At 40.3% G+C, this 13,846-nt stretch overlaps 1 protein-coding gene across 1 annotated transcript in view; it reads left to right on the plus strand.

Annotated features, from left to right (window-relative positions):
- The window catches only part of GMDS (GDP-mannose 4,6-dehydratase), a 681,907-nt gene that overhangs the window by 172,063 nt on the left and 495,998 nt on the right, over positions 1 to 13,846 (plus strand). Inside the window, exon 2 of the mRNA XM_008158879.3 lies at positions 7,713 to 7,757. Within this exon, the coding sequence (XP_008157101.1) occupies positions 7,713 to 7,757 (45 nt within the window). The remainder of the gene's footprint in view (positions 1 to 7,712; positions 7,758 to 13,846) is intronic.

Raw genomic sequence — 13,846 nt, forward strand, 5'->3', positions numbered from 1 at the left:
CCATACTTGTACAGCGCCGCCCTTGCTGCTTTCATACGGTCGCCACATACGGTGGGCGGGAGCTCAAAAACGGCCCGGCCGCTCCCACTGTATGCGGTGAGCACCGGGCTGCACTCCATTCATTTCAATGGAGCCTGACGGAGACCGTATGCAGCACAAAAAGGAGCCGACCGGACTCCCTCCAGCTCCATTGAAATGAATGGAATGCGGCCGTTTTTGAGCTCCCCCCACCGTATGTGGCGACTGCAGATTCTCCAGTCCGGCTCGGAAGTTTCAGCACCTGCCCTATAAGACGACACCCGGTGTATAAGATGACCCCCGACTTTTGAGAAGATTTTTCTGGGTTAAAAAGTCGTCTTATACCCCGGAAAATACGGTACATTGTGGTGCTTGCCCTCTTCCTTCCATTTAAACTCAGATTTCACAATGACCATTTGCAAACTGAAGGAAATGTGCATTTTAAACCAGGTTACTATGAAAGTTCTTCCACTGAACATCTGCTAACCTGTTTCAAAATATTTTTGAGTGGCTCTTATTGGAGATAAAAATTAGTCAATTTTACATATGTTCTAGATACTTATAAGAACAAATCAATTAGCAAAATACAGCTACTAGAAAACTGTATAAAATATAAGAATAAATACTTTTCAGAAGGAATAAAATATATGGTCACAAATATAAAAAAATACTTTTCATTCTCAATACTAATCCCAAACTGAAAGAAAAACATCATGTTTTTTAACATCAAATTGGGGAAAAATATTTTCTAAAATTAAACTTGGATCATTTCTTTCCTCTGTGAGATTTTTCACATGTAAGTCTTTTACAGTCTTTTTTCTTTTCTTTTTAAAATCTTCACCCAAGCACATTTTCATTGATGTTTAGAGAGAGGGGATGGGAGAGAGGGGGAAGGGAAGAAAGTGGGGGGAGAGGGAGGGGGGAGGGAGAGAGAGAGAGAGATGGGAGAAAAGGAGGGAGGGAAAAAGAGACATCAATATGAGAGAAACATCCATCAGTTGCCTCCTTCACGTGCCCCAATCGAATCCACAACTTAGGCATGTGCCATGACATTTTGATGTGTAGGATGACACTCCTACCAACTGAGCCACACTGGCCAGGGCTACAGTCTTTTGAAATTGAGCATGTTTGTGGGGAAATATTCAGGGCAATGGTATACCAACATGTAAGATGACCTTCCAGCTCATCATGATTTACTGGCAGGTCTAGCGTTTGGCAGCAGAGCCGCTCTCTCTTCCTGCTGTGTGTGCAGAAGGTGTGTGTGCAACCACTGAGCACCCGCTTGAAGGGCTCTGTCCCTGGCAGACATTCAGAGCGAAGGGGTGGTTACAGAAAGAGTATCTCAGCTGTTGGACACCATCAATTCTTTATTGTTTTGAGCTTGTTGATCATGTTTCTGAATTGCTGTGCTTCTGTCTACTAGGAGGCTAATCCAAGGAAGTAGAAGTCAGTTTTTTGTTGACGGCAGCTTTTATGAGAAAATAATCTTCAACTTTGAAGAATACAGGAGATAGGAGTTATATGTATGTTTTAAATATTGATGGTGTTCTTGTCTTTCAGTCAATCATTATCACTCTCCTGATAATTGCTGGCTGTGTTCTTTTTCTTCACTTGGTAATGCAAGGTATGTTTTACTTGGTTCTGAACTGTAGACATTCAACCAGTGTCTTCATCTTAGATCTTTTTTCTGTATATTTAGTGAAAAATTCTGAAGTCTGGGAATCCGGAGACCTGCTTTTTGTTATTGTTCCTTTTTGTTCTTTGTGGGGGTACCGTGTGTGCTGCTTTCTAACTGTGACTGTACACTAAACATTACGCTGTTTTGAATCTCAATTTCCTGATCTGTAAAATGAGAGAGTTGGATTAATTAATCCCTATGGTCTTTTGAATTCTGTGAGCCTGACAGAAATTTTATTCAATGATTTGTGTTACAAACATGAGCCAGGTTAAAACACTTTTCAGATATAGTCTGCCTCTGGGCTTTTCACACTACAGTGGCTAATCTTCCCTTTGGAAACTTTATTTTTAAATCAAAACAGCATCCTCTGTTATTATTTAGGTGTTTGCATTTTTCTTATTGGAGATATAGGTTGCTTTTATACTGTAATTGCAATTAGCTGTAAAGATGCTTATTTTAGATTAATTAGAATGCATGGACTTAGAGAGCATAAAAGGTGGTGTAAGCTAGTGCTTTCTCTTCTTACAGAAGAATATTCTATTTCCTTATGCTTGAGATGAACTAAACAAAGAAATTCATTTTATTATGGCATGATTTCTTTAGCCCAATACTTATCTTATTCTATTCAAAGAAGCTGCCAAAAGGTGCTTAGGCAGAAACATACAGTATAATTTAGTATGCAGTTCAGAGGGACCACAGTCTCAAATTGCATAGAAGGAAGTATCCTTTTCATTTGTCCTTCTGGGCTGTAAGTTCACCCATGTTTGATGAGAGAGGAGAAATGCTAGTCTTTCTTCTCTGCAGGAAGGTAGTCTCCCCGGCCTACGCATGTTTGGACGTGGATTTGAGATGAGGGTTGTTTATGCTTTTTCAGTTTTCTGTGGCCATTGGGGGAAGGGGAAAACTTCTGTCCTTCATCAGCATTTTATAGATGTGAAGTCTAAGGTAATTTTCATACTGCAGCCAAGATATGATTTAGCTAATTTCTAGAATTACTCCCCCCCCTTTTTAAAATTTTGTCTTTATTGTTGAAAGTATTACAGATGTCCCTTTTTCCCTCCACATTGACCCCCTCCACCTTGCTTACCCCCCCTTCCGTAGGCCTTGGCTATACTATTGTCTGTGTCCTTGAGTTATGCATATATGATATAAGTTCTTTGGTTAATCTCTTCCTGTGCCCCCCCACTTCCCTCTGAAATACATCAGTCTGTTTCATGCTTCAGTGTCTCTGGATCTATTTTGTTCATCAGTTTCTTTTGTTCATTAGATTCCACATATATAAGTGAGATCATGTGCCATTATGCTGTTAATATTTGACAAAGGAGGTAAGAGCATACATTGGAATAAAGACAGTCTCCAATAAATGGTGTTGGGAAAATTCTATAGGTACATGCAAAAAAAAAATGAAACTAGACCACCAGTTTACACCGTACATAAGAATAATCTCAAAATGGATAAGAGACTTAAATGTAAGCTGTGAAACCATAAAAATCTGTGAAGGAACCGTAGGCAGCAAAATATCAGACATCTCATGTAGCAGAATTTTCACTGATACAATGCGTATGGCAAGAGAAACAAAGGAAAAAATAAACAAATGGGACTATATCACACTACAAAGCTTCTGCACAACAAAAGAAACCAGCATCAAAATGAAAAGGGAATTTACTGTATGGGAGAACATATTTGCCAATGATATACCTGATAAGGGGTTAATTTCCAAAATATATAAAGAGCTTATACAACTCAATACCAAGAAAACAGACAATCCAATTAATTGCTGGAATTACTCTTAATTTTTATGGCTGTTTATCTGGAACATTTCTGAGTACTTGTGAAAGGTGAGGAACAGAGATACCTAAGTATAGGGACTGGAGATACCAGGCACACCTAAATTTGGTCCTCTTGAAACTTGGGCAGTGGCCCTGCTCCCTTGGCTCTAGAGGCCAAAACATACACCCACCACCAGTTCAAGTTCACCTGCCAACAACACTACACTGCTCCCTAAGTAGTGCATGTGCCTAAATGAGACCTGAGAAATTTCAGACGCTGTGCCCTATCTTCCTCTTTTGAACTCTGGAGTATTCCAAAATTACAAGACGTCTCTGAGTTTGGGTCACCTGATTAAAACTAGAAGCACTGTTTAATCCAGGCGTCCTCAAACTACGGCCCGCGGGCCACATGCGGGTATTTTTGCCGTTTTGTTTTTTTACTTCAAAATAAGATATGTGCAGTGTGCATAGGAATTTGTTCATAGTTTTTTTTTAAACTATAGTCTGGCCCTCCAGCGGTCTGAGGGACAGTGAACTGGCCCCCTGTTTAAAAAGTTTGAGGACCTCTGGTTTAATCCGTAGAAATACTCTGTAATGGAAAATGACTAAATCAATTTGGTTTAAAATGAATACACTTATTTTATTATTTTGTTGGGTTCAAATGTGTTTTGGTATGTCCCAGTAGAGAAGAAGGTGAGGAAGGAGGCTGTTTCCGAGGTCAGAGTAATGGGAGATGTGGATTCCCGTCCTGGCTTCGTCTCTAGTGTGATGTTAGGCAAGTTGGCTAACCTCCATGTGCCTTAGTTATCTCAGATGCCAAATGGCCGCTTGCCTTCTAGGCCGAGTTCTTGTAAAAATGAGAAAATATTTCTGTCTTGAAAATGTTAAAGCCATGGTGATTACTTAAAACTATGTAGCATTTAATATGAAATGGATACTCTTAATAACCACGTGCAAAATTAAATTTAAGAGTCACAATTGGGTCATTATTTCTCCAATTAAAGTTTTCTGTAACAGGGATTGAACCCAGGCTGGAATTTGTATCAGACTAATTGTGTTCATAGTGAATGAGTTAGAAATTTAGTCCATGAGTTCCTTGCTTTCTGAGGAGTTGGATGTGAGAGTTTAGTGTTGGTTGCAGGTTCTCAGTTACCATGACATTAGTCATTAGTCTAACAACCCTGTTCTTCTAGAGGAGTTAGAAACAGTAATCCCTCTGGCTTGGGGGACGCTTGTCTGTTTAGATTCCCTGTCTCCAAGCCGAGTCCCCTCAGGGACCTGGGGAGAGGACGAGGGAGGCCCACTGGGCTCCCTGGGACAGAGACCAGGAGACCTCGCTGTGTTCTACTTCCCACTCATTGTGCTGCCCAGGGCCTATCACTTGGGAGGCCTGCCAAGGAAGTGAGGAGGAAGCGCATGCCACTACTGGTTCAGAATGTTCCAGCGCAGTTGGAAAGTCTGAGATGTGGCCTGGGTGAGAAGAACAAGACCTTATTGACAGGGTTCAGTCTTGTCAGGTCTGTTTCACATCAGCCTTCTACATAATCAGAGCTCTCCTGCCCCCATGGGCCTCTAGCACTTTCACCTCTGCCTCAAAAAAGACAAGAAAACCAACACTTTCTGTGCAACTGTGTTAGAACATAAAGCATTTTAACTTTTTATTCCAAGAGAAATTATAAAATGTGAAAAGTTTGGTGTTTGCTTCAAAATGATGACACCAACAAGATAAAACAAAAACACATACTTCTTAGGCTTTCCCACGTACCGTAAAAGTAGACATCTTACTGTAAATGCTTTTTCTATTAAGCTGTTTTCTTATTGATAACTTTGTAAGAGTACTGACTATTCTCACATTTCCGATGATCATGGAGAATGACCCGGCTTGTCCTGGTCAGAATTATTTAACCCCCTCATCTGATTTAGTTTGCATATTGGAAATTATGAAATTGTGTATATTTTAAGATTGAAAGGAAAAGGAATATGCCAAACTGCTTTTCTTTTTTCTCCACTTGAGTCTGCCAACCAGAATATTTATGTCAAAAAGTCAGAAGAAAATCTGCTGGAAGTTTTAGTGAGCCACAGAGTATGTCCCCTGTATGCCTTGCCTGGTCATCTTGCTTAAATTTATGCATGACTTCTGAATTAAGTAGTAAACATCCTCTGGGCAGTTCCGTCATTTTCCAGAACTTGTAGGTGTCTCCAAGTCAAATAATGGTAATAATAAGGACCTTTCTTTTTCCTGGTGTATTAGATAGGAACTTTTGAAGTTAAATGGATTATTTTAAGCTTTTTGTTGTTGTTGTTTATTGTTTGTTTGTTTTTAATCCTTACTCGAGGATATTTTTCCCATTGCTTTTCTGAGAGAGTGGAAGCTGGGAGAGGAAAGAGAGAGAGATACTGATGTGAGAGAGACACATCCATTGGTTGCCTCTCACAAGAGGGATTGAACCTGCAACCCAGGTACATGCCCTTGACCATGAATCAAACCTATGACCCTTCAGTACACAGGCCAATGTTCCAACCACTGAGCCACACAGACCAGGGCTAAGCTTTTTTAAACAGAAGAAATCAAAGAAAACCTGACTATCCCCAGCTATTTTTGAGTAAACAAATTTCTAGTAGTTGGAGCCTCCCATTTTTCTGTGCATCTGGATGGGATGGAGAGGACCTACCAGGACTGAAAACAGAAGAGCAGTTGCAGGATTGCTTGCAAAATGTCTATGCAATTCATTTTCTGAGCAAGGCTGGTGACTTTTTGTAATACCTCTAGAACGGCGATTTCTCATAGTTTCTGTACCTGCCAGTGGCACATGGAATATATTAGTTTAAATGGACCATTCTTACCTAGAAAATTTTAAATGAATTATAAAAAACTGGTTGAAATCCCTGTGTTTAGTCAAACAACCTTAGGTATTTTTTTTTTTTTAATACTCACCAGAGGACATGCTTAGAAAGACAAAGGGAGAGAGGGAGAGAGAGAGAGAGAGAGAGAGAGAGAGAGAGAGAGAGAGAGAGAGAGAGAGAGATCCATTGGTTGCCTTTTGTACATGCCCCAACCTGGGATCGAACCTGCAACCCAGGTTTGTGCCCTGGATGGGAATCAAACTGGCAACCTTTTGGTGCACAGGACAGCATTCAACCTACTGAGCTACATCGCTGGGCTAGACACCCTCATTTAATGTAGAGATTCACTGCATGATTTAAGATGCATACAAATTAAGTATTTATTATTTTATAAAAAAGATAAACAACTTTCTTTTAAGTTTGTGTGCATGAACACATATATTTAGTGATAATAATACGAATCTGATCATGTCTGCCACCTTCCCTCCCTGATCCCCACCTCAAAATCCTTTCTTTAGTGACTTTACAGAATCCTTAGATTAGAAGCAACCTCTCACCATTGCCTGGAAGGCCTCCCTACAAAGGCGCTCTCCTTCCTCCTCTCCACCAAGGTGTCTTTTCTATGATGTCAGCACCCTGGTCTTCTCTGCCTCCTCCTCACACTCACCCTGCTCTCTCCCCAAACCTCTATAACTACTTTCTCATCCCTTCCCCAATGATACCTTTCTGCAACTCTCAGAATTAGAGTTTTGTTTTACCAAGGCCTTCTGCTTTGCCTCACATATTTTGTATATTTTACACGCGTGATTTTCAAGCTTTTTTATCTCATGGCATATAAACAAATTGTTGAAATTCTGTGGCAAAAATACTTTTGCTGATGTGTCAAAAAATAGGTATAATTTTGATTCATTCATACAGGATGGCTATTGTGTTGGCTGTTGCCATTTTTTTATTTGACAATCTAAGGGAAAAGAGTTTAGTGACCCAGACTAAATACTTAGGTGTTGCATGTTTTAAAAATTATTGGAGCACATTAGTTGAAATTTGCTGTTTTAAACGCTAGCGTGGCCAAACCTAACTCTAAATCCATCTGCTTCTGAAGCATCATGTTCTTTCTTTAGTCCCATGTTACCCCCTGGATTTTAGCTTCTTTCTCTGTATGACAATGATAACACTTTACTGTGCATTCAGATGAAATAACGTCTATGAGGATGTATAGTCACCAGTGGGACACCTTTTAGTGTTTACCATCTTCATCTGTATTACTTTTATTTTATTTGCCATGATTCATAATTTAAGTTTATAGAGCCTCTTAAATGCTTTCCTCAAAACTCCAAGTCTTGGCTGCCTTCTTGACTAGCCATGATGGGCCTGATGTTTTCCAATTTTCCTTCTCTTCCCAGGATGGTTCATACTTGGCTGAGTTCCTGCTGGAGAAAGGCTATGAGGTGAGTGACTCAGTGAGCAAGCACAGGCTGGTGGAGTCACTCGGACACAGTGGCCTCCCGCTTCCTCTGCTGCCGTCCTCCTGTGCGTGTTTTCCATTGAAACCCTGATAACAAATCATAATCAGGGGAAGAATGTGCCTTTTGGCTTGTAACCATGCCAGCTCATTGTGCTGTTTATCTGCTAGTGAGCACTGGTGGCTTCCCCTGTTCCTTAGTGTTTAACTGCTCTGCACGCTTCCCACATTCTCAGATAAAGCAGCAACCTGTGTAAGCTAACAGCTATAACATCATTAGGGTTAATTTATGATGTGATGTGTTACATAAAAAAGTTCCACTCACAGTGAAGTCACTTAATTCGGAAATTACACAGAGCAATAAAAACCAAGTTGATCTCAGGCAAGCTTAAATGAAAAATTAACACTTACAGATTTTGCTTTCTGAAAGGTGGCCATATAATTTATGGAAGCTGGAACTTTGGGGTTCGCTACTATCATCATCATTATTGCTGTCTTCTTTTTCTCCTCCTTCTTCTCCTTCAACACTTCCTGCTTTCTTTAAAAGAAGCAAGGGTACTGTATTTTAAATTTGATACAGCTTTGTGTGTATGCCTTACCTTTTTAAAAACCAGTTTTCAGATATGTATATCTATATAAATTTATGTTATACAGAGAATAAAAACCTGCACAGTGATCCATATGCCCTGGCCTGATTTGGGAGTTTTTACATTAATCATTTTGGATTCTCTGTTTATCCCAATTGGAGGTGCATCGCACTATAGGTAAATGGGCAAACACCAGCAAGGAATTTGGCATCTAACCACCAAAAGGATTTGAAGGAAACTTATTTTATTACTTTAACTCATAATCCTTTCTGAGAGCCTTGACTTTTAGACTTTAAGAAGTCAGTGGTGGGGGTGTGTGAGGAGACATATGTACTACTCTTTGTAATACCTTAAACAATAAAATAAAATAAAATTGTAAAAAAAAGGAAAAAAAGAAATAGCAGATATGTTTAGTACCTTTTGTACCCTTATCTAATAGCTATTTCTGTATCTTGTAATAATATGAAAATAAGGCCATGTAATTATTTTATGTAATTATGTGTATGTATTACACATGTAATTATGTGTACGTATTATACATGTACACATATATATATATACATAGACTCCTACTATAATTGAGTGATAGACACATATTCTAAAGAGCAACAGATTTTAGAATAAATTATATGTCATGTAGAAGAGTTTTTTTTAGGTGCAGACTTTTAAAAAATATATATACTTTTATTGATTTTAGAGAGAGAGGAAAAGAGAGTGAGAGATAGAAACAAAAATGAGAGAGAAATATCAACATTGATCCATCGGCTGCCTCCTGCACATTCCTTTCTGGGGATTTATCCTGCAACCTACGCATATACCCTGACCAGGAATCTAACCAGTGACCTCTTAGTGCACGGGTTACCAGCCAGACCAGACTGGTTTTTATTCAGGCTAGATTAACATAATCTTTCAGTAAATCTAAAAGGAAAGGTGTGGCAGAGAGACCTTGGACAAACAAGAGGTCTTTGGTAGCTAGAGAGGAGTTAGTGATTGGGTTGTGTATTGAGTAAAAGAGAAGGTGCTGAGTGATAATTCATGAGTTCAGAAGATGCTACTCGAAAATCTGGCACCTTGACATAATGGATATTTTAGATGAAGGAGTCTGAGAAAATGGCAGAAGTTTCTCCTGTAAATCTGTCTTTATCAGTTTAATGTAGAGGAGGGAAAATTTTTCTTTGACCCTCCTAGGGTCCCTGCCTGGGTCTGAAAATTAAATTGAAAAGCATACAAATTTATTTAATAAAAGTTTTACATGACAGGAAGCTTTCATGAGGAACTGAAGATATGAAGAAACAATGAAACCTAAGTATTTTTATATTAGGTTTGATGGAGAGGGGACAGTCATGGAGAAGTATGGTAGGTCGAGGATTGCAAGGTAAGTGTAGTACACTGGGGGAAACCCAGCAAGGTCTATTTGTTAGGATTCTTATAGATGTCCTCTTGTTTTTGGAGATAAGGATGCTCCTCTTCTCTGCGTGTAGAGAGATCACCTCTTACATGAGGGCTCTATGACTGCTTCAAGGGAAAGGGCAGGAGGAAGGTCAGAATGGCCGTCCTGCTTCTGCCATTCCCTACAACTCCTTCAGCCTAAATTACTCAATATGCCAAGATGCCGTATTTCAAGGTAGTGTTCCCTGAACCACATTGTAGTCATCACAGTTATGGAAGAGAGAGGTGGTACATCAGAAGGAATGCTCGGACTGCATAGGTGTTAGGGTCTACTTACAAGGTGGACACAGGGGACTGAGACTTGAGATGAGGATGGTGGGAACAGGGAGTGTCTGTAGCTAGTCCAGAGAAAAGGGAATGGCCTTGTGAGGTATGGTGGGCTCTGTGACAAGTGGTGGACTAATGATAGGGTCTGGTGTCTCTGATAGCTGGTGGACAAGTAATGGGCCTAGTGTCTGTGATGGATGGTGGACTAGAGACGGGGCCTGGTGTCTGCGATAGATGGTGGGCTAGTGATGGGGCCTGGTGTCTCTGATAGCTGGTGGACTAGAGACGGGGTCTGGTGTCTGTGATAGCTGGTGGACTAGTGATGGGGCCTGGTGTCTCTGATAGCTGGTGGATTAGTGATGGGGCCTGGTGTCTGTGATAGCTGGTGGATTAGTGATGTGGCCTGGTGTCTGTGATAGCTGGTGGATGATGATGGTCTGGTGATGGGGCCTGGTGTCTGTGATTGATGGTGGACTAGTGACGGGGCCTGATGTCGGTGATAGTTGGTGGACTAGTAACGGGGCCTGGTGTCTGTGATAGCTGGTGGACTAGTGATGGGGCCTAGTCTGTGACAGGTGGTGGACAGTGATGGGGCCTGGTGTCTGTGACAGGTGGTAGACTAGTGATGGGGCCTGGTGTCTGTGATAGCTGGTGGACTAGTGATGTGGCCTGGTGTCTGTGATAGCTGGTGGATTAGTGATGGGGCCTGGTGTCTGTGAAAGCTGGTGGATTAGTGATGGGGCCTGGTGTCTGTGATAGCTGGTGGATGATGATGGTCTGGTGATGGGGCCTGGTGTCTGTGATCGATGGTGGACTAGTGACAGGGCCTAGTGTCGGTGATAGTTGGTGGACTAGTAACGGGGCCTGGTGTCTGTGATAGCTGGTGGACTAGTGATAGGGCCTGGTCTGTGACAGGTGGTGGACAGTGATGGGGCCTAGTGTCTATGATAGCTGGTGGATTAGTGATGTGGCCTGGTGTCTGTGACAGGTGGTGGACTAGAGATGGGACCTGGTGTATGTGATAGCTGGTGGACTAGTGACGGGGCCTGGTGTCTGTGATAGGTGGTGGACAAGTGATGGGGCCTGGTGTCTGTGATAGCTGGTGGACTAGTGACGGGGCCTGGTGTCTGTGATAGATAGTGGACTAATATTCAGACCTGTGGACTAGTGATCAGTCATGTGGTTCCTCTGGATGTGGTGGATGGTAAACATTCTCAAATATTTGTCTTCCACTGGCATTTGAAATTTTAAGAGCAGATCTGATTCTGATAAAGATAGACAATAGAAGGCCCAGTTGGCAAGTCACAGTCAATGGGTGGCATGAATCATTGGAACAATGATTGGCAAGAGAAGAGAGGTTGAGGAGTGAGATTACCTAATGTGATATAAAGAAGTACTATAGACAATACAGAGGTACAAAGCATAACCAGAAATGATTCCTCCTTATAGCACAGGGAAAATGTGAGTTATGTAGAAATGAGGTGGAGTAAAAAGGTGTTTACCTGAAATGTATTCAATTTTAATAGGCTGCTGTCTGTAGTTTTAAGAGATTGATAAAATTGGAGAATAAGTATTGAAAGGAATAAGTATTGCTGGTAGCACAGGCTTTATCTTTCTGTCTTAGGTCAAAGTAAATATGAGAGTGATTTTTTGAAGAGGCTACATTGGAAAATTTCCAGAATTATCAGCCAGCAGTCCCTGGTTGCTCAAGACCATGAGCAAAATAACAGGTTTATTAAATAGCATGTCGTAGGATAAGAGTGGGATACATACCTGCATTGACAGGGTCAACATCAGCAATTTTGGGTGGGCATAGACTTCTAATTCAGCATGTGCTCAATCTTCAATGTGCATCAGAATCTTCCAGAGCCCATTGTAACACTGATGGCTGACTCAAAGGTCTGGAATCTACCTTTCTAACGAGCCCCTAGTTGTAACTGATGCTGCCCTCCTGGGTACTACAGTTTGAGAACCAGTGCAAACTAAAGATTCAGATGAGATAATTAAGTAATAAGATAATTTGTGGGGACTTGCTTCTCTGAGCTTTCATATGATTTTGAATCTGAACTTTGTATAAGGAATATCACTAGGCTCAGAAGTAACTGCAAACAACATACTTTGGGGCAGCAATGTATAAGCAAGAGCAAATAAACACTGAGAAGAAGAGCTACAAATTCTATGAATAGACAATACTGAGGCTGAGTTCTTCTTAGAAAACAGAGGGGCAGACTTTAACTAGCTAGCATAGCAAGGTCAGTCTTTTATTGTGAAAATGGGGAAGCAACAGTCAGCTGGAGGGAGGCAAGTTGAAGAGTAGATGGGTGGTTGGGTAGGGATGATGGGCCTGCATGGGCAAGAATAAACTCTATAGAAAGTTAACATAACACAATTAAATATAACCCTTTACTCCTTTTTAGTAAAAAAGAAAACAACAACCAACAGAGTAAAGGTATAAAAAGGTTGGCTAATCTTAAAGTAAAAACATACATTGGCAAACAACTTGAAAAGGAATGTCATGTATTAATAGATTGATTAGTCTATATTAAATACCTTGTACGACTTCACACAGTAGATACGAAACTGTTGGACATAATCACCTAATTTGGCCCCTGAAATCCTCCCATCTAGTCATGTTTTGAATGAACTATTTTCACGTGAAAAAGTGAAGGAATGCTTCATCCCTGGTCTAGTTCTTATTGAGAAGAGACTCTATTTGAAGGTTTAAAGTTACAGTTTTAAATCTTGATTGTTTCTTGAATTTTGATCAAGATTAAACATTAAGGAGAGCATAAAGAGAATGGGTCTAACCCTAGTTCATTATTTATACAATATCTATAGGTGCCACTCATGATGAGGAAAACACTAAGAATTGTCAGGTTTTATAGAATATCACCCTTTAAAATGTTATATATTTGCTCCTTTAAAAAGACAAAGAAAAGAGGAACAAAATTATAAAGAATAGAATGGCAATAACTACATACCTATAATAATCACTTTAAATGTAAATGTATTAAAGGCTCTAATTAAAAGACATGGTATAGCTGCATGGATAAGAAAACAAGACCCACCCTGGCCAGGTTGGAGCGTGGTCCCATATACCAAAAGGTTGCAGGTTTGATTTCCGGTCAGAGCACATACCTAGGTTGTGGGTTTGATCCCCGGTCAGGGTGAGTATGGGGCAACCAATCAACGTTTCTCTCTCACATCGATGTTTTTCTCTCTTCCTTCCTCTTTAAAATCAATTTGAAAAAACCTCACATATCCTTGGGTGAGGATTAAAATAAAGAAGAGACCTATTTATATGCTGTCTACAAGAGACCTACCTCAAAACGAAAGACACACAGATGAAGTAAAAGAATGGAAAAAGATATTTCACGGAAATGGCAACAACGAAAAAAGCTGTGGTAGATATATTTGTATCAGGCAAAACAGACTTTCAAACAAAGGTTATAATAAAAGAAAAAAAAGGACAATACATAACGATTGAGGGATCAATCCAACAAGAGGATATAACTCTTGTACACATTTTTCATCCAACGTAGGGTCATCTAAATATACAAAGCAAATTTTGATGGACATAAAGGGAGAGATAGAAAGTTATACAGTCATAGTAGGGGATGTGAACACCCCATTGACATCAATGGATAGATTTTCTAGACAGAAAACCAACAAGGATACAGTGGCCTTAAATGATATACTAGATCAGGTGGATTTAATTGATAGTTTCAGAGCATTTCACCCCAAAAAACAGAATATACATTCTTTTCAAGGG

Source organism: Eptesicus fuscus, chromosome 9 (assembly GCF_027574615.1).
Source record: "Eptesicus fuscus isolate TK198812 chromosome 9, DD_ASM_mEF_20220401, whole genome shotgun sequence".
NCBI lineage: Eukaryota > Metazoa > Chordata > Mammalia > Chiroptera > Vespertilionidae > Eptesicus > Eptesicus fuscus.